The 22,005-nt window shown below is 37.2% G+C and overlaps 1 protein-coding gene and 1 long non-coding RNA gene across 3 annotated transcripts; one reads left to right on the top strand and one right to left on the bottom strand.

Annotated features, from left to right (window-relative positions):
- Positions 1-512: 512 nt before the first annotated feature.
- Positions 513-19,192, bottom strand: SRT1 (sirtuin 1). Of its 2 annotated transcripts, XM_086583508.1 has the most exons (14): positions 18,993-19,192; positions 18,886-18,915; positions 18,717-18,809; positions 18,534-18,653; positions 17,960-18,060; positions 16,996-17,104; positions 13,954-14,033; positions 13,003-13,081; positions 7,090-7,143; positions 4,740-4,839; positions 3,841-3,923; positions 3,574-3,641; positions 3,166-3,265; positions 513-1,239 (listed from the first exon to the last, which is right to left on the bottom strand). In XM_086583508.1, exons 1-14 carry the CDS (start codon positions 19,089-19,091, stop codon positions 940-942), a joined length of 1,416 nt encoding a protein of 471 aa, XP_086439634.1. In that variant the 5' UTR covers positions 19,092-19,192; the 3' UTR covers positions 513-939. The 2 variants fall into 2 exon arrangements, with proteins under 2 accessions (XP_086439634.1, XP_086439633.1); XM_086583507.1 differs by having other exon boundaries at positions 18,534-18,809; positions 18,993-19,181.
- Positions 19,193-20,813: 1,621 nt separating this feature from the next.
- Positions 20,814-21,454, top strand: LOC147474548 (uncharacterized). The gene is made up of 3 exons (XR_015207275.1): positions 20,814-21,109; positions 21,262-21,294; positions 21,429-21,454. It is a non-coding gene; the product is annotated as an uncharacterized LOC147474548 (long non-coding RNA).
- Positions 21,455-22,005: the final 551 nt, after the last annotated feature.

Here is a 22,005-nt window from a genome sequence, read left to right as displayed (position 1 = left end):
TCACATGAGCACGTTGTGCATGTGTTTGTGTTGTTTCAAGTTAGGTGATAGTACTTTCACTACCCAACAAAACAAAAGATCCGAGATGTGAAACCAGGATTTCCAGGGTATAATCTCGTATAAATGTCCAGCTACGTTTTGCTGGGTAATGGTAAACTCACCCCAGATTCCACCCAACGTTTTGCTGTTTCGATAAGCCTAATTCATTCCAATGCAGCCTTCAGCAGTTCATCGATTGCCATGGGCATTGTTACTAACAAGGAACTAGGAGAAATACAGAATCTAGTGCAGCAAAGGCTGTGAATGAGCAGTGTTGTTACTCAGGGTGACCTGTTTCAAGCCACTTGCTAAGTCGTTCCTGTTGCAATATGAACAAATGATTTGGGCAAAGCCTCAGTAACCGTGAGCCAAGATCCAGTCTACAAGAAATGATGAACTTTCAGAAGTAGAAAGAGATGAAGTCTGACATTGTAGGTTCCATTCCTAGTTTGTTTCAAATCTTAAAAATTCCATTTGGATAAAAGAAAATCTAATATATATAACCCGCCCCAAGATTAACTAATCCTTGTTCACTGAGATAATTACAGAATTTGGTCAAGTCAACCATCATCTCCCCATCACATTCTGGAGACCAAGTGTAGGCTACAAAATTCACTCGATCTTCGCTATACACTGTACTAGCTCCTATATGTACAAAATCCCATCTTTCCTCCATCAATATTAGTTTGAATAGATGCCCTTAAAAACCTAGGTTACATTGACACGCCGTATCGGATACAGATACGAATTGTCGGACACAGCAAAATATCAAAATTCGAGGTAAATTACATGCAATATGTGTCCGACATGGACACGTGGATACGTTTCCGACACGGATTTTTTTCAAAATATGGCGTGTCCATGTAACCTAGTTAAAAACTAAGGACCAAAAGATTACAATTAACATTCTTTTAATCGCTTTGCGGAAATTTCAGTCCCATTCATACTCTCATTGTGGCACCTCTTCACAATGCTTCCATTACTCTTGGGAAACCCTTCATCTCCTTCTGAATTCAGGACAATACTGTCATACTCAATAATGTTGGTTACTATGGCACAAACAGCAACATCGCTTCTCGGAGCTAAAATAGTCTTTCTTTCCACAACAGCATGCTGCCCACAGCACAAATCTTGAATTGCAGTGTCCCTTAGGTTCTGTAAGACGGCGCCCTTGTCAGTTTTGAAGCTATTTGTCAAAACCTGCACAGCAAAAGATATAGCAATGACAACTTGCAGATTTTCTTCATCTCATTTCCCATTCTCTCAATAGAACTAAAATTTACACGTAGCTCAGACTAGAGATGCAGGACAAATACAAAACACACAGAAGCTCAATTTTAAACGATTAACAAATTTTAATCAAATACGGAAGTGAGCAAACTGATAATGAAAGCAGTACAGCCATTTTATGGATCTTATAGGCCAAGAAATAACCTAATTGATTTGTAATAGAAGCATATTTCCGGGGCAAAGAAAAAGAAGATAAGAACATGAAATAAGTTTAAAAATGGAAAGTGAAACTGCCAAAGTACAGAAAGAATAAACTCGCGTTAGGACACGTTATTGCATTGCATGGGTATGGGTACGAGTGTCCGATATGGACACTAGTACAGAGATTCTGACATGGCAGGTCTAAGAAATCAGATACGGGGACACGGCTAGTATTTTAATTTTATTTACTTTTATTTTTCGTTTAAAACAAAACTATTTGAAAAGAAGGTTAAAATATATGTTTAAACACAAGAAAGACAGCCCATAATAGAATGGGCCAAGTCTTTCTTGAAAGCCCAAACTGATTCTTCTAGAAGCACCCAGATAAAAATGGGCCAATATTTGAATTTAGTCATTTACTGAAGCCCACAGTACAAAGTCTAATAAGGCAGCCCAATTTCTAAAACCTGTTTTTATTTTGCTTACATTCATGACTACATGACTATAGGATCAAAGCTTTTAAAAATGAAAACCCTCTCTCTCTCTCTCTGAAAATCTGAATCTGGATTTTTGTTTGGGTTTTATAGATCTGCACCCCTATTTTAAAACAAAATTAGACTTGCGCCCGCCCCCCACCCCCAAACTCACACACCGTGAAATGTCTCTGTTATCTCGTGGTGAAATGTCCTAACTACCCTTTCTTGGTTACCTTAGAATGAGGGTGTTTCTCTCTTGTTCCAGATTTGTATTAGGGGGGCAAGTCTAAATAAAATAGTAATGTTGGGGGTGTTTATCTAATTATAGGTTTATATTGGGGGTGCAAGTCTAAATAAAAAGTTAGTAAGTAGTGTAATTCAGGTGTAGTTATTCTAGTTGTACTTATAGTCTTGACTAACTGAAAACCAACTAGAACTTTGAGTTAGAACTATGAGTTATGAATGACAAACTCGATGTACTTTTGTCATTAATAGTCTGGAGTTATGGAGTTAGGTTTTAGGTAAAAATGAATGTTTTTTACACAAATGTACAACTAGAATGTTTTTTACACAAAGGGTAGTTAAGACATTTTACCACGAGATAACAGAGACATTTCACGGTGTGTGAGTTTGGGGGGCAAGTCTCATTTCCCTGAATTTAGGGGGGGGGGGCGCAAGTCTAATTTCGTTTCAAAATAGGGATGCAAATCTATAAAACCCTTTTTTTTTTAATGAAGTGATCACAAATCTGTATCATACCGGTGTCAGAGTCGGTGTCGACACGACTTGGGACATGGATGACATTTACACGTACTCATGCAACACAACATTATTCTGAATAGGTAGGGCACTAAACAGGGAACATTGGCCATTTCAGGGATCTTATCACCTGAGAAGACAACTTAATTCATTTGTTATAAAAGCACGAATTAAAGGGCAAGGAAACGAAAATAAAAACAGGAAAGAAAAATACAAAAACATAAATGAGGAGAAGTTCTGTATTGTAGGTCTTTTACCACATACACCATACACTTCAACAAGATTCCACCTTTTAGTACGACAATGAACTGAGCACTTAGGTTCTTTTTACCCTTATATGTATTACTTAGCATATGTGCACACAACAAAATTTTGCTATTAACTCATCTATTAGAGCTCAAATCAAGATGCGCAAAAATAAAATAAAACAAAATTTTAAATTAAATTAACTTCTTCTAACCTCAAAGTTTACAGGGAACTCAATACTAGCGCAGGGACACCCACAACCATCGCCGAAGTTAAGCTTTACCAACAATTTGAATGGTCCTTCCAGCATCTCCCTGGTAATGGAAAAAATGAGCAAGGTAAAAAAGCAAGTAAAAGTGGATACATCTTCCATACTAAACTTCATCTGTATATTTCTTCAGTGAGAGAGAGTGCTTTGGCATGATTATATGTTCCGTGAGCTGTATATTCTAGATGGGATATAGAAGATGGCTGGTCCCATGTACTGATTGGCAGCAGTGAAGAGTGAAGATAGATAAAGTGGTATTGCATGCAACTCAAGGACAGTTCTCAAACATAAATCACAGGCCCCAGTTGCAAGATACTCCAACCTATTGCACAGCCTGGAAACACTTCATAGTACCTTCTTAGCTTAAATGGTTGTTTACACAGATGAGCGGTCTTCAATTCTGGCCTCTCCGGAAAGAAAACCTAAATTGGCAATGCAGAAGGATTAATAAAATCAAGCCATCGTTGGTCAGGGCTGATAAATTATACTCTAATTTACTTTTCTGGTGGCAGGCGGGGGAAGGTCTAAAATTTACTAGGAAACTCCCAACTCTACATTTCATAAGACCTCATTCTGAAATCTAGAATTATTGCAAAAAATCAGCTGGAGTAATATCTTTACCTCAACTGATCGGAGGAATGGCAATGGCGCCCTCTGTCCATGCACACTAGCTATCCTGAGATTCCATGTCACATATCTCTTATCTGCAGTACAAAAGGAAGGACCATGACTAAGTCTAGAACCTGGTGCTTTAAATATTCGATCAACTTTTGTCTCTGTATTACATGCATTAAATATACAAGTAGTTTTGAGAAGGAACAACTCACTTTTGTGTTGATTCATATTAAACGTGGGCATCCAACTTAAAACCAATTGGTGATAAGTGGAGAGGCCCCAAGATTTATATATCTTTATGAGTGGCTCCAAATACCCGACATGGGATTATAAATCTCAACACGCCCCCCGCACGTGTGGCGTATTTTTTAGCTTAACAAGTGAACAATGTTTAAATGGATGACGTGGAGTACATCAGCCTTTTGGGCCACAGAAATAGCCCGTTCTGATACCATATTAAATGTGGGCATCCAACTTAAAACCAATCGGTGACAAGTGGAAAAGTCCCAAGATTTATGTATTTTTATGTGTGGCTTTGGATACCCGATATGGGATTATAATCTTAAGAATTCACATGCAAGGGTAGAACTACAGATATACACATGGAATCATGAGAGGAAGCAGTGAGCCAGTGACCATCCACATACAGGAGGAGATAGTTTCTTCTACTCAGCTATGCAACATGCATTGATACAACACACCTAAACCTCCACATAAGGTGCTGAAAATCCAGCTACTTTGGACGAAAACACTTTATCCCCAATCCCCATTCAAGAAGGGGGTAAAAGGCTCCTCGAAAGCTACAGTTTTTAGATGTCCACATTGGGGTACGAATTTGTACCAAATGTACACGTAGACTGTAAAAAACAAATAATGTGAAAGGCTATACAACGAAGGAAATATACCTGACTTTCTAGCTGAGTACTTAAGAACGACGTTGACAAGATCGATGCGAACATATGGAGAAATCCGCAGATTAAGGAACTTAATGGCCCCAGCTATAACCTGTTCTTGTTCATATTAATACTGATATATTGCGAGATTTGACAAAAACACAGATAGGCGGATGATAATTGCAACAATACAGATAAAGTACTGAAAATGTAGGGCATGAGATTCAAAGTTGACGGAGATAGGCTTAAAAGATCACAAAGATAGTCAGCATAGTATTGGGATACTCGATCCAACTTGTATCATTGATAACAATAGGAACTGAACCACTATGGCAAGGAAAAGTTTGATTCAGAGGGAGAAGAAGAGGCAGATATTAGAACCATATGAGTCTGACTGTCTGAGCGAAAGCGAGTTCAGGTCCTATAAGTGGGTATGTGGCTGGTGCGTGCTTTTTACTTATTATCTACTGGAGGCAGGTGGGCCACTTCTTAGATGCTGAAGGGACTCATTTATTTTATTATATTTTTATTTTATCGGTAAAATGCATGTGTATATATATAATCATTAAGGTCAGTGGGAGCTACCAGGCTGATTAAGGGACAAGGTCACTCTAGGGGTGGGAGGATGACCAGTTGAACATAGGTTTTTAGCTATAGTTGGGATTTTGTTTTGATATGGTACTAACATAACCATGACGAACATATAATTTTCTTTGTACTTGGGCAGGCTAGGGTCTATGGAGAAGTAGCTACTTGCTGATAATCTACTTGATGTAATTTGGATACAGTTTATCTATTAAAAAACAAGGGAACTCTGAGGCGTTGAGAGTGTTTTAATGTTTCACCCAAAGGATAAAAATTTAAAAAGAGTAAGAAAGCAGGATAAAATATCAAGATATCAAGTACCATGGTTGATAAAGTGTATTAAAAGTTGTGTGGAGTACAGTGATACTGTGAGAGTATATTAATAACACAGTTTTTTCCATATTAATGAAAAGTTAAAGGGCAATCAATAACTTTTTAACAGAGAAGATGGTGATTACAAAAAGATATTCTAGGTGGAAATAGGATGTTAAAAAATCAAAAGCCAGATTTCAAAGTAGGAACGAAAATAGAGAACAAAGAGAGGATGCATAGAACCAAGGTAATAACACGAGAATAACGGGCAACTCCTATATCTAATCATGATCAATGTATTAACAAAAATTATGATAAACTCTAGTGACCTTCAAAGTGCAACTGGAAAAGGAAAACAAAAAGATGAGTAATAAAATACAATATGTAAAAGAAATATAGATATAATTATAAAAAGATATAAAGTAATATAGAAACAAAAATAAGGGAAGAAATATTGATAGAGTTCAAAAGTATTCATACTAATAGTATAGATAACAACAACATATAAACTAAGTTATTTTTGAATCCCTGATTTCCTGTTAATAGTATCGTTTGTCCCCTAGGGCATAGTAAAAGAAATTTGGACACAAATTTTGGGAATAACTTATTTGCTAACCTGGCGCATGTATTGAGGTACATTCATGAAAAGAGTGCCTAAATCCGCATGCTGACCCAGGTTCCCTCCCTGGTTTGAATTTCACTCGGTCTAATAACCCTCTCAATCATACCCCTATCAAGGTAGATTCATTTCTTCCCAGATTAGGAGGATCACTTCCCTACAGTCATAGAGCTGTACATACATAGTCATTCCATCATAATTGAGACATGTTTGATTACAGCTACCGCAATCCAGTACGATTCTGTTCAGACTGATGCGGTGCATGGACTAACCGTGGACCATCTTTTGTTTTTTGCCCTAAGCTTAAAAGACCATGTGAAATGAAATTGATTCAAAAAAATTCATAATTAGATGGCTTTAGGTGTGCAGAATTATGAATCCTTGGCTAGTAATAACTAATAAGCAGTATCCATAATGCTAAAGGAAATCCCACGAAAACACACTTTGGAAGAGGCTATGTAAACTCAAGCATACGAAGGAAAAACAGAAACGGAGCCACCAGACCCAAAACGAGAAGCCTGAAGACCTAAAGCCACCACTAATACAAGAAAGTAAAACAAAAAAAATATCTCTAAAACAAGAAGCCCGACAGCCTAAAACCACTACTAATACTGGATGTTACAGGTAATGGAGAACAAGGCTAGCTAAATATATCATAAAACTACCTACCTTCACCATCTTCAAAAGAATCAAGCATGTGCAAAGGTGAAAAAAATGACAAAAGATGCTTCTAACAAAGTAACAAGTCGGTGCATCTCATATTAAGTGAGATGTACTCTTTCCACTGCAGGGATGAACATCAAATGGTCCCACAAGTCATGCAACCTTTGTAGACCAAAAATATACCTTATCTACTCGCCCATGAATCACCAAATTTGCTTTCTTATCCTTTGGGGTATGCTGCAAAAACACCAATAACATTTTTATCAGCATAAAAGGAATCACTTCTCGATGAAAAAATGCCGACACAAACTGATGTAATAGGCATAATAGAGTGTCTTATTGGATGTCTTTTTTATTTTTTTTGTTTTATTTTATTTTAGATGGCCATGTCAGCCCAAGGAAATTAACCTCAGCTAGATATTTTTTTAAGGTTAAAGGAGGAAGATAGTATATATATAGGATGACAGCCTCCTTTACTGATCGGTTTTTGGTGTTACTGAGAAAAAACAGATTTGCTATTGATTTTTATTTTTATTGAGAAATTGAGCGTTAATTGATTGTTTTATTATTCCGCTGCGATATTCACATAACAAATGTTCTCACATAAACACCAATGTCTTCAACATAATATTCTAAAGAATCATAAGTTCATAACAAAGAGCAAATGCTGGGGACTCTTTCACACTAACAATATACATGCTTATCAGCCAAAGTTTGTCACAAGATACAATAAAGTGCTGGTTAAAGCATCTGGCTTTCTGCAAAGACATCTCTATCCTGGTAATCAAACTTCTTTTAGATAATAAGAGAGAAGCTTTGACGAGATGATTGTGTTTGGATCCATCTCATGGTGTTGGAAGAAATAAAAAAACATCTACAGGCTGAACCAAAACTTAAACAAAAGGAAGTGGCATCGTTTTATAGACTGCCTAAATCAAAGCTCATTGAGCCACCAAACCTTTGATCGAATGACGATCTGCTCCACAGTTAGAGGCTTTATCCTCAAATTGTCTTATATTCCATTCTAGCCACACACCCCACATAATAGCAAAGAGTAGCATGTTTCATAGTTTGCACCACTTTGAAGAATGTACTCTCAAACCCCAAGACGCTAAGAGACCAACCAACTGGGGAGCAACCCAATTAGCCCCATATTGATGGACAAAGAAACACCAGACTTTCCGAGAGTAATCACAGTGAATGAGAAGGTGATTGACGGACTCCTCATTACACAAGCAAAGTAAACAACAATTGACAATGATTTGTTCCCTCCTACAAAGGTTGTCTACGGTTAGGATTTTGTTCAATGATGCACACGAAATAAAAAAAGAGACTTGAGACAGAACTTTAGACCTCCAAATAAAATTAGAAAGAAAGCTAGTAATAGGACTTAGAAGGAAAGGTAGGAATAGGACAAGCACGCTGGCTAATGGGAAGGTGTGAACACATGGAAAAATAGAAATATTTGGAAGAGAAGCTTCCATTCTTGTCAATAGACCAAAGGCCATTATCTCTACCCGGTCTCACAAGGACAGCTTCCAACCTTACCAAAAGGGCAGCAACACCTGCAATATCCTGAATGCCCAAGTCCCAATCAAGTAACCCATTATTTAACTGCATTCGATTCTTAAACCCTGGGATGGCATATAGTCTCGGATTCCCAGGAACATTAAGAACAAAGGTCTCTCCTCCAACCACTTATCCTCCCATAATCTAATCCTATCTACACTACCTAGACTAAAATTAGACCATCTCTTCTTCTTTTTTATTGGTATAAAATTGTATTGATATAATAAGATAGAAACATTGAAATAGGTAGGATGAGGTATCCTTAAAATAGAAGCAACGAAAAGAAAGAGCTAATATATGTACAAAAGTTCGACAACACAAAGGCCTCAAGCCAAAATGTCTTCCCATTACACACGAAGTGCTCAAAAGGAATGTTGGTAGTTTCCTCATGAACTTCAACCCAGAAGAATAAGAGGCCCTTAATGGACATGATCACTTCCTCCAAAGAAGCCCCGATCCCTTCAAAAATCCTTCTATTCCTTTCCATCCATAGCCCCACAATATAGCAAAGGGTATCATTCTCCATAAGCATCTTCCACTTTGGGACTGCAATTTCGAAGACCACGAGGCCAACACACCCTTCACCGAACCTACCCGGACTAACCCAAAGAATCCCTGACCACTGAATAAGATAGCACCAAACTCGCCAAGAAAAAGAACAAGGAAGGAGGATACGGTTCATTGACTTACCATCTCTCAAACACAAAGGGCATACATTGACTAAGGCTTCCTTGAAATGTCTATTTCTAAGATTATCAACCGTCAAGATTTTGCCTAAGGCTGCACACCAAACGAAGAAAACAACCTTTAAAGGAACCTTAGAACCCCCGAATAATATGACTAGGAAACAATGAGTGCCTAAGAGCGGGTGGTGTCTTATGTGATCTCAAGGCATAATACCAAGAGCTAGTGGAAATTTTCCCTTTGTTATCGAGAGACCGGAGACATTTATCTTTATCCGGTCTCACAGGTGGGAGGAAATCCAATATGTTTGTGAGAGCTACCACACTCACTATATCCCTATCCGAGAAAGTTGTATCAATACTCATGTCCCAAGCAATATTTCCATTATCAATCCTTATGAAAGAACGGACTGCCTGATTTTATATGGCATCAGAAAAATCATAAACAAGGGCCTATCATTGATCCAAACATCCGCCCATAACCTGAAACTCTCACCTTTCCTAAGACATATCTAATGTTCTTTTGAAACTCTTCTGAAACTTTTAAAATGCCTTTCCAAACTCCGCACCCATAAGGGCAAGGCCACTCAACCACCCAAGATGGCTCTCACCGAACCTAGACACAATGACCTTTCTCCAAAGATTGTCCCTCTCTTTTCCAAATCTTCACAGCCACTTACCTATCAAAGCTATGTTAAACTCAAGTAAGCTCCTGATACCTAGGCCACCATTCTTTTTAGATTGAAAAACTAAATTCCAAAGAACAAGATGGTATATATGCCTCTCCTCCGTGTCGTCCCAAAGAAAATCTCTGATGATAGCCTCCACTCTATAAGCTATAATACAAGGCATATGAAAGAGAGACATATAATAAACAGGAAGGCTAGACAGCATGCTCTTGATCAGAATGCTCATATCACCATAGGACAAGTGCCCTACGAATCCATTTCCAAACCCCCACAGTCTAGGGGGCTCACACAAGGGCCATTATCCCAACCGGAGTTGGTCTCAACAAATATAGACTTAATGACCCTACTCCAAAGTCTCTCTTGCTCATTTCCAAACCTCCAAAGCCATCTACCTAAGGGGGAGGTTAAACTCACGCATTCTCCTCAAACCCCAACCCCCATCCTTTTTAGATGAACAAACTAACTTTCAATTAACCAAGTGGTACATATGGTACTCCTCCATATCGTCTCACATAAAGTTCCTGATCACCCTCCTAATTCTCTTAGCCGCACTGTGGCATTCAGAAGAGCGACATATAATAAACTAGGAGGCTAAAGAGTGTACTTTCAATCAAGATCACCCGAGCCCCTTTTAAAAAGTGTTTCCCATGCCAACCCTCCAATTACTCCGAAAGTTCTCAATAATTGGGTCCCAAATAACCACGTTCTTATTTCCAGCCCCTAAAGGGAGGCCAAGACAGAATGTAGGAAACACCCCTGCCTAATACCTCTAGAACTCTAGAGAAACCCTACCTGTGACCCATTTAGTAGAATAGAAAAGGAAGCAGGAGACACCTCCTAATCCATTTTTCCCATTTCCACCCAAAACCCATCCGACTCATGACATGGTCCAAGAAGTCCCAACAAACATGATCAAAGGTAGTCAAGTCAATTTTGCACACCAACCCCGGGATCCCTTTCACCCTTTGGTCTTCAATTGATTCATTAGCAATAAGCACCACATCTAGGAGTGGTCTGACATTAACAAAAGACCTTTGTTCCTCCACAATTAATGTATCAATCACCCCTTTGAGCCTTGGTAATAATCTTATAAACACAATTAACAAAGCTAATTGACCTTAAAACACTAACATCTCCTGCCCCTTTGTTTCGGGATTACTTTGACGAAAGTATTATTCAAATTTTTAGCCAGAAAAGTCGTCTCCCAAAAATTCCCAAATAGTTTCCATTAAGTTGTCTCTCACAACGTCCCAACACCTTTTTAACAAATTCAGTATTAAACCCACCAAGACCAGGTGTCATATCGTTGCCAATCTCAATGATAGCCCTCCACACTTGATCTTCTTCAAAAGCTTTCTCTAACTCCACCTATTGTCATTGGAAATACTATCAAGTGCGAGATCATCAACCAAGGGGGGGAATCTCCAGCAGCTTGGGTCACTGAAAGAGGTGCTGCGCCTTCCACAGCAGCATCAGAAGCATCCTTGCCTGAATTGACCAATATAAAATCATTGGCTTCAACCGTAACAGGAACAAGGTCAAAAGGTAGACAAAAATCCCTTGGAATAGCCACATGACGCATAAGTAACAAGGTTTACTGTTGTCCTAGTGGACAAAGAACCTAAGTTCCCAACGACATTCAATACAAGCACCACCATCACTACTACGACCACCATTTTTGCACCATTTGCATTTCCATCCACCATCTCCATTTCCACCACCACCTCTACCAACATAAACTTGCCTTTGAAATTCAAATATAAATTTTAAACAGAATCATCATAAAATACTAACCAATCATGAAACCCAAACCTTACAATAACATTCCTTTGAATCCTCTTCATTCCAACTTGACAAGAAAACCCCACTTAAGATTGAAGAAAAAGATGAAGTTTTGAAGAAGAAGAAACATATGTTTTGAGATAATTGATAATTTGTTTGATTGAATAACTGGATTATCAAAGAACTCTACATTAGCCTCTTTATATAGATGATAACCAAGAAACCTAGAATTCTAAATCTAATTAAACTCATAATAGAAAATACTAAATAATTTTAATTCATAATTCTAATTTCCAAAACTATAACCTTCTCGTCATCCTACATCACAATGGAACCACCCACCCCACTTTTCTCCACCCCAACTAATTATTTACATTTACTTTAAATTGGTACACCTATTACAAATAAAAATAAAAAACATTGGGTATTACGTCTTGAGGCGCGCCTCAAGCCTTCTGGGAGATTAGCACACTGAAGCTTAAGCTTCAATGGACAAGTAACCCAGGATCTTAAAAACCGAGGCTTTTTTTAAGTTTGTTTTACCTTTTCTTCTCACAAGTCACAACCACCCTCAATTTTTGTTCAAAGGACAAATTAGCCTTGTACATGTGGAAAATTGTTCAATTTCAAATGTACAAATAAATACCATTGAGGCGTGATTGAGGCTTACCCTCAAGCGCCTCAGAGAGGCAGAGTGCCTTCAGACTAAGATGTGTTCTTTTAAATCAAGGGTACCATATCACGATTCACGAATACTTCCATGAACCTATATTGTTCAAAATCCACCTCTTCAAACACCTTATTATGTTTCTTTCACATGTCCTACCACCCTAATATAGTTTGCTTGTCTGTTACTCTTTTGTTTTCCTTTTGAAGGTACAGGGGTCAGTGGATGTACATGGGTTGTGGTCCTTTATCAATAGCTTTTACTGTTGTTCTTCGTATTGAAATAATATTTCCTAATCTATAAATCCAAATCCTTTTATCCATAATAAAAATGAACTCTCTTACTAACTTTGGCTATTGCTCTAGAAACATAAAAAATAATAATATATATAGTGTCAGTCACAACATGAGTATATATAGAAGAGGTTATCTGTGTCTTCGTCCATCTTTGGAGATGACTATAGAAAAACACAATGCAGCAAGACAGAGAGAGAAGGCATATAACGTACATCACATGCGGAAGCTTTTCATGAGATGCTATATGTCTTGAGCCGAGAGGAATTATACACCAATTAAATAAGAAAAATATCTACTCCAAAAGTAACTATAATTCATAGGTTCAATGTTAACATTAAAGCACATCTCCTGCATTTACTGTTTTTTGAATGGTTATGGACTTCATATATGCTGCCAGGAAATACGAATACCTGAAGATTTACAATAACTATCTTCCCCCCACCTCGGATACATTTTAAAGGCAAGTTGCAAGCAGGAGTTATCTGCAAACTGCACAAAGTAGGAAGGAACACTGTAATCCAAGCAAACTTGCATAATAAGTAACAAATCAGGTACAAAAAACAAAAAGAGCAGCACAATCCATTAAAAATGGCAAACCCAACGCCCCTCCCCCAACGCCATCTCCAATAAATATCCAGTAAAAATGTTAAACTTATAAAAGAAAATAAAGAAAGAAATTACCATAACAGCAACAATACAAAATCTGGAAACAAACTTGCTTGATCGTGGTGCAATTATTTTAAACCAGCTTTGGAACTTAATCTTAAAATTGTCTGCCCTTGACAGAAATGTTGCTCAGTTGCTCTAGGCCACTAGGCATTACACTCTGCTCAACTCTGATCAATACTTAATCATAAAAAATGACAACCACTAGAATATTCCCTCAGAAAGCACTTAAACTTATTTGTGTACTTATGCAGTCATTGTAAAGATCACAGTTTGTAGCAAGAATGACCCTATAGAATAATCTCTAGAACTATATTAACCTTTCAGACAACATTAAGGCATTCCTGCTTCAGAAACAGTTTGGAATTATTTATATTATAGTTGAAAGAAATAGAGATCCCCACATAAAAAATACTTATGACACTGAAAATACCATTATACGGCACAGTTAGAAATTTCAGAACAATCTGAATATTTTGTGAAAATATTTATTCTAGTGAGATAATCATATTTTCAAATACTAGAGCAGATTTTGATTTCAATGTATATTGATTTCTTAATCCAAGGCTTCAATCATCTTCATGCAGGTTCGAAGAGCAAGTTTTATTTGATATATATGATTTGTTTGAAACACATTAATTTCAGGGTGTTACTCAGCCTATCAGGGATTCAAAGGTATGCAACCCCATAACCACCTGGTTCCAAGACATAGTACAACATCAGCCATTCTACAGTGCTTCTCTGCTTGATTCATCTCCTTTGGAGGTAAGGCATCCTACAAAAGAAGAGATAAGCATGATCATGAATGGAATGAGCAGTGATTACTCAAACAACACAAAAAAATGATGTAATCCAAGAGAAAGTAAAGCACACTTTAACGGGTGAATACACAATCCTAGGATATCACAACTAAGTTGTCAGACCCTAGTCTACTTATCAACTGCCTCTCAATCCCAAGTGAGGTGTCACCAAAAGCCCCAAGAAATCGATTATGTCTATTACACCCATGTCTAATTGCATGTTAGACCCATGTGACGTTTATACATTAATTGAACAACAAGAAACTATTTCTTATACCTGCCGGATTTAAGATCATCAATTGGTTACATCACAATTGACAAATACATTACTCTATAAAGTGGTGGATCCTCTATTGGTATTCGTGATATCAAGATATAGTCTAAGAATAGACATCACTGTTTAACATCTCAAGTAATAAATTTGTCATATCACAGTTTGACATCTTTTTTTTTTTTTTTTTTTTCGATCGATAAAACACAATTCATAAATTAGTCAAATAATTACAGTAGGCTACAACATGGTCTTCATAGCAAGAAGTTACCATATGACACACCTATACCTTTCCCCAATTATAATCCCAACTAACTTACTATAGGACATCCCAATTACACATGAAATCTTGATACGTAACCCCTTTCAAGATATGATTCGAACAAGCCCAATCAAATAGCCCCTCTTTGATCCCCTCCACAACCTTGATAAGCCCTCTTTCTTGAAGTTCAAAGATCCCAGAGCTTCTCTCCTTCCACAAAATCCACATAAGGCACTTTGGAAGATGATACGTTATCCACCCACCTTATTATAGAGCGGTAGGGCCACGATCTTGCTACATAAGGCCTCTCTAATATTAAGTGGTGGAAATCATGGTTTGCCAAATGATGAGAAGAACACCTCCCAAGTTGCATGAGACGGAGCAAGTGAGAAGTAGGTGACCCACATTCTCTTCCATTTGTTTACATATAGAACACATTCCGAAGTTCCATGCCCCTTTCACTTATGACATCAATGGTCTCGATCCTCCCCAAGTAGACAACCTCACAACCCAACAAAAGAGAGCAACTTTGAATGGAATGGAAGCCAACCTAATCTTTTTGTACAGATATCTTGAATGATGTTTGCATCTTGTAAAGCTACAAAGGAATGTTCCTTAGCCAAGACTTCATAGAACAATCGTACCAAAAACTCCTTGTTGCTTTCCCAAACACATCTCCTTCTATCGACCTCCTAGAAAGCTGGGCAATTAAATCGTTGAGTACTCGCCGAGTAATCGGTAAGTACTCCCTACTCGATACTTAGACGACCCAAATAACAATTTAATCCCCGATCACAATCAAGCTCAAAAACTCCCCGAGTACTCGGCCGACTAGTCCCAATTAGCTGATTTTTAACCGATTAGCCGAGTAATTGTGTTCACTATTTCATTGTTAAACATCAAACTCGACATTTCACCGATTCGATCAACCCTCGATTCTTTAAAGTTCTAGACTTTAATCATATTTATTTTAGTTGATTGAGTGTTTTGATTGTTTATTGATTGATTGAGTTCTTAATTGGCTCCATTATGTTGGTATTTCAATGTTAAATATATTTAACAAGTATTTATAAGGAAATATAGTGTTCTAAAAAATTGCTCAATTAATGCTAATTAATCCTCGAATATCCATAGCTTTCAACCTCCCAATTATATACTCCCACATACTACCTCTTGATTCCCACTCTCGATATAATCCGAAATATTTGCCTTTTTGTTAGAAGCCAATATATACACATCACTAAACTTCACCTTAAGTGGCAAATCTACCACCCACATGTCCTCCTGAAAGGAAATAGATTCACTAGTATTGGGCTTTAAATATACACCTTTAAGAAAGTCATCGCACCAACTAACAATACCCCTCCAAAGTGTAGTCCCATATAGGTTTCTAGGATTATTCACAAGCCACCTACTACCACCCTCTCCATATTTTGCTACCACAACCTTCCACCACAAGCTCTCCTGTTTCTCCCCATATCTCCACAGTCATTTGGCCATCAATGCTCTATTCATTAGCAATATATTTTACACCACAACTCTCCCTTTTCTCTTTGGAGACAAAGCCTTTCCCATTTAACCAAATGAATTTTTGGTGTCTCCCCACACATCCCTAAATGAATCTTCTAAATAACTTCTCAAGATGCTTTGCCACCCCTTTTGGAATTGGAAACAAAGAAAGATGGTAATTAGGAATATTTGCAAGAGTAGACATGGACAAAGTAAGTCTTCCCCCAAAGTTGCATTGCTCAGCGTCTATCCACATGCTCCCATTTAGATTCTTGTATCATAATAAAATTCACCTTCCACTTCCTCCTCATTCTCCTAAACCATCTCCTTTTTCCTTTCCCTCACCCCATTAACATTTCATGATAAGATTTTTGGCTTCATTGACAAAAACTGACATCTCTTACCTCCTCTTCAATATCCTCTTCCGAACATTCACAGTTGACCTAGTCTTCATAATCCGAATCCAATTAAAACATGAAGTTTTCCCTAACAATCCAGTCCCTCTTTCCACCTCCACTCTTTGCTCCTCTCTTTCTTCCATTAACTCCTAAATTTTACCTCACCCCCCACCTCTCACCAAAGAACAAAAGTGCCTCCTCCAAACTGTCCCTCACCACAGCCTCTCCTTCCTCCCCCAAGAGCCACACCATCCTCACTGTTTCTATCTCCCTCCCCACCCCTCATGCTATTTTCTCCGTCACCACGCCTCTCACTGTTTTTCCCCTCGCCACCCCTCTCTCTATTTTCTCCCTCGCCATCCAAAATAAGATCTATGCATTTAATAATTAGAACATCAACATGTAGTAAAAAATAAATGCTCATTGGCTTTGCAAAGGCCACATATCCCAACAGACAACTCATGATTATACATCGGGCAATACAAGTAACGACTCACCTCCCAATCAAGAACCGTGTCTTTCAATTTGGCACCACACTTTTCATTAGAACAACGCCTTGATGTTTCCTTCAATCCGATGGTCTCCACCTCGAAATCCCGCACATACCTAGATAAATTCAAGTGCATCGGACACAAAAAGACACTTGAATGTTTCAATACCTTTTTCGGGTGAAATAAGACAGCAATGATAAATAATGGAGAAGTGAATTATAGAATACAAGAAAAATAGAGGTGAACATGGCATCATGGCATCAGCATGCACCTAAGACATCCAAACTCCGTTGGCAACCCTTAGGCCGCTCATCATTGCCTCACCCTAAGCCCCAAGAAAAGAAGTGGAGGGATTTATTCAATTACACCGAAAGAAAACAAAAGGATAACTATCAAGTTGCTCAAAAACCCAATATAACGGCCCTCAAGCTAACGATAAGGTCATCAAACGTCAAGCCTTTCCTAACAACAGATAAATAGAACCTGTACCATATACATGATTTAACCTTAATCAAGACATTCTTTGGAGTAGTTACTTGTCATAGAATATGTGGTTGTTCTTGGTTCTCAATATCACAGGGAGAAGTCTCCAAATAAATTAACCAATTTTTTTAGAAGTGATGCTCAGCTACAAGTCAAATCAATCCATAAATTAAGTGAAACTTCTCTAACAAATGAGCAAGTGACAAACAAGTGCGCAATTGACTCCTGTTTCCTACTAAAGTATTGGAATATTGAGACCCCATTCTGTTAGGTGAACTATACTGAAGATCCTGGACTGGAACCTAACCTTCGATGCAATAAGTGTACACAGTAAAAGGATTTAACAGAAAATAAGCCACTTTTTACTCCATTTACAATATATGTACTTCAAAATAGAAAAGTACCACTTTTGACACTCTCCGTTTTCTCTTTTTATCAGTGACAATCTCCTAAAATCAAAAGTAGCATTTGAAAGTTCAAGACTTACTCTACTCCACAGGAAGGGCAAAGTTCCCTAAAAGAATTCCCATGTAACTCAGAAAGTTTCTCTCTCGGTATTCCAGAACGAAGATGGAGGCTATCGACATTCTGTGCACAATTAAATGTTAAAACAGAAATTAAAAGGTTGAGCACGAAGGCATAACATACAACTTCGCATTGAACAAAATGGTTCATCAAGTAATACAGAATTCCAAGAAGATAAGACTAGCTATAATATATGCTTAATGGCCCACCTACCACAAAGAGTGCATGTGCTCATTTACAATCAATTGAATTATCCAATAAGTTAATGACATCTTGGATCGGGTTTAGCTCAATTATTAGAATAACAAACATCTCATGCATACATATTTGATGATTGCACAAAATAATAGCAAAAAAGATTTTTATTCACACTTCATTTTGTCCCCAACTTATTATCTAAAAGTCTTAATTAGATCATCATGCTTTATCTTCAATTTTTCATGGAGCTTGGATTAAGTTCCTTTTAAGTTGACATAATATCTAAGGCTAGAATTATCGGCAAGTAAATTTTGTGGAACAGATTCCAAAAGTGGTACCTGGCTAATAACGAACTTCAAGATCCCAGCCTTCTCTAGTTCAACCAAGGCCATATGAGTAAAACTCGGCATTGCACGATGAAATGGTAATGATGCTTGAGGCACACCTTTCCCTTCACGCTGCAGCACACAAGAGTTTAACAAGGTGCTAAGAGTGACTACTGATACATGTAGTAGTATTACCTGAAGTGTCCAAACTCCCTTGGGACCTCGAAAATCAGGAATACCACAAGAAGTTGATATTCCAGCTCCTGTAAATGCAACCAGATGCTTGCTCTACAAGCCATAGGTTAAATATAAAACATTCCGACTTCTTTATACATATATTAAAAAAAATATGAATGATACTCACTTGTTGTATCAACAAAGCAAGCTCTTCAATCTGAAACATCAAAATGTAATCAAGCAGTCAGAAATACAAAATAAATACATAAATAAACAAGTACAGAAACTAGTTACTTTATGTTGGAGTATCGTAGGTGAATCGAAAATTTCAGACATTCCAACGCTGCCGACATCTTCTTTGTAAGACAGCTTCTCGGCGTAACCCAACGACATTTTTTAATACGCTATTAATTTTGGAGACGGGCGACGAATTGTTTTGTTTGTTTGTTTGCCCAAACTGTTCAAGAGCAGCCTTTCCTAATTTTGCTCTTTGCTCTGTGGGAATTGACTTAAATGTCCCTATGTTTTTCCGTTATTTAATTTCGTGAATGTGTGGAAAATTAACACGTCGTCCCATACTGCCAGATGGAAATGACCAGGCAAATAAAAAATGACCAACCAAATCTCTACACTATATCTAAAGGACTCCAGATCATCTCTGTAACCGTGTTATCTCGCCGTTGATCCAAATCCGAAATGTGTGTGTGCCTCGATACTTGTGTGTGTGCTCTGAGATGTGTGTGTCTGCGCCAAGATACGAGATGTGTGTGTGGTACAGATATCTAAAATCTAAAATACTTTAAAGAATGCGGTTGTTATCTACAGTCCCACAACAGTACTTTAATATTTTTTTAGATAACTCTTGGTCTCTTCAACCATTTTATTTGGACGGAACTGCCCATATCCATTTGATTAAATTACAAAATATCCCATCAAAATATTAAAGTAAATTTGTAATAATAATAAAGACAATTATGTCATTTAGACTCAACACACTTTTTCCACACCACATATCAACTACTAAACATCATGTGCAAAGCACATGCATCATGCTAGTAATCAAAGACCATTAATACTGAGTAGTGGAAAATGCTCCTAGTGACCCACGTCAGCTCCTCTTTTTTTCTGAAGACTGACACATCAGATTTTATCTAAAAAAATGAATTCTACGTTTTTTTTTTGGCAATTTCAATTGTTCGTCACCCAAAATAGATAAAAACCTCTTTCTATACTTTTTTTTTTCAATTCTACAAAACACTCCCAACTCTAAAAAAAAATCATCTCTTCAAACCCTCTCTCTTATTCTTCTATTCTTCAAATTAAAGTGCCAAAAACTATTAAAAGTGGCTTTCACGTCCAATATGGATTGGAGTTAGGATCAACAAAAAAGTTACCCATTCACACTTTTAGTTTTCCATTGGCTTTTCTTCATGGTGCTATAATTTGATTCGATTCTTTGTGCTGAAAAATTCACGATTTACTTCTGTATATTGATGTCTACAACGAGTTTGGAGTTAATGCAGGAGGGAGGCCTGAAAATGCAAGATGGCGTGCATTATTGCTGTCTAATCAATGATCAAAAGTAGCGTCGTCAACCTCAAGTGTTTGGTATTGGTATGTCTATAGTGTTACGAACTTACGATCTATCTTTTGGTGGTCTATGTCTTTGAATATTTGATTTATGCAATTGATTTATTTACAACCCACCCCCCTCATACACATATTGTTATGGATTTTAATTCTTGAATCCTATTCATTGTGGTTTTCTCTATTCTTCATTCTGCTTTTCCAGTTATGTATTCAGATTCTGCTGAATTGGTGTAATTTTTTTAGATTAAATCTATATCAAACTATTTATTTGTACTTGAAATGATACGAATAAGTGTTATATTAGTGGTTTGACAATATAAAATTATAGAGACTAGGAGGTGCTATTAGAAACTTAACAGGTGCAATGTGAAAGGTTTAATAACTTATTTAGTTTAATGTTGACGCCATCCAGCTCTATATCTTCTACAAACATGCGTAGGCACTGTCTCACTTTCTTTCTTCCAGTTTTTATTTTCTTTTTTTGCTCGATTGAATACGATCGTCAATAAGATTATTTTTTTCCTCTTCAAATTGGAAATTTGGATAATCATTAGTTTTCAATAGATACTAGATAGTACCTTTCAATTTAATTTTGGAGTAGATGAGGATTTTGTATGTATATCTTTTAATTAATAGCAGTCGAAGGAACCCATTTTGCTTGAGGTACAAACTTCCATAATTTTTGTATTTGGGTTTCTTTAATTTTTCTCTTTACATATTCCTGTTTCATTCTTTTCTAATGAACAACTTGATCTTTTGAGTTTCCGAAAACGCTTTATCAGTTATGGAATGAAAGACGAACACAACCATGGGAATACAAGGTATGGCCGTCTTAAAATGTTATTCATTGTATCGGTTGTAGTGAGCATAAACATTTTGTTAGTAGGCCTAGCACAGCTCGCAAAGAATCATTGTAACAGACACTTTGTACTTGGCAATTTGAGTTGCACTTTGAGAATTTTAAATTTTGCAGAGCGAGGGTTGAATCGCGAAGTCAGTTCCTTGGGTAAGGTCTGCCTCACCAAAAGCATTTTCATATCAAAACAATTTCTTTAAAGTTAAAAGCATCTATGCAATTAATAATTGTTACTCGAGACAGTCCAAATGCACTGAGATCTCATGTTCTGGAGGTATCCTTAGGTGCTGATATAATGGACTGTGTGTCAGGTGTTGCTGCTAGGCCACCATTTTGATAGAAGTAACTGCGTCGAAGCTTCAACATATACTGAAAAATTGGCTCTTCAACAAGATCAAAGAAGAAGAGACTTCACTAGGTAAGTAATTGAAGTTGATGTACCCTTTTTTGCAGATTTCAATTGTTCGTAACCCAAACAAAGATAAAAAAAATGCTCCTAGTGACCCACGTCAGCTCCCTTTTTTTCTCTGAGACTAACACATCAGATTTTATCTAAAAAAATGAATTCTACGCTTTTTTTTTTTTTTTTCAATTGTTCGTCACCCAAAATAGATAAAAACCTCTTTCTATACTTTTTTTTTTCAATTCTACAAAATACTCCCAACTCTCAAAAAAAAATTCATCTCTTCAAACCCTCTCTCTTATTCTTCTCTTCTTCAAATTAAAGTGCCAAAAACTATTAAAAGTGGCTTTCACGTCCAATATGGATTGGAGTTAGGATCAACAAAAAAGTTACCCACTCACACTTTTAGTTTTCCATTGGCTTTTCTTCATGGTGCTAGAATTTGATTCGATTCTTTG

The sequence above is a fragment of the Coptis chinensis genome, chromosome 9, assembly GCF_015680905.1.
Source record: "Coptis chinensis isolate HL-2020 chromosome 9, ASM1568090v1, whole genome shotgun sequence".
Classification (NCBI taxonomy): Eukaryota; Viridiplantae; Streptophyta; class Magnoliopsida; order Ranunculales; family Ranunculaceae; genus Coptis; species Coptis chinensis.
Note: the sequence above shows the minus strand (reverse complement) of the source record. Positions and strands in the feature narration are given on the sequence as shown.

What these genes read in the sequence shown, in the direction of transcription:
- SRT1 (XM_086583507.1), bottom strand. Translation starts at nt 19,091, where the DNA reads ATGTCGTTGGGTTACGCCGAGAAGCTGTCTTACAAAGAAGATGTCGGC. An exon ending in TGAAGTTCGTTATTAGCCAG is followed by an intron (nt 18,061 to 18,533) that starts GTACCACTTTTG and finishes AATTGTGCACAG; the next exon opens with AATGTCGATAGCCTCCATCT. An exon ending in CATTCCTCCGATCAGTTGAG is followed by an intron (nt 3,642 to 3,840) that starts GTAAAGATATTA and finishes TTGCCAATTTAG; the next exon opens with GTTTTCTTTCCGGAGAGGCC.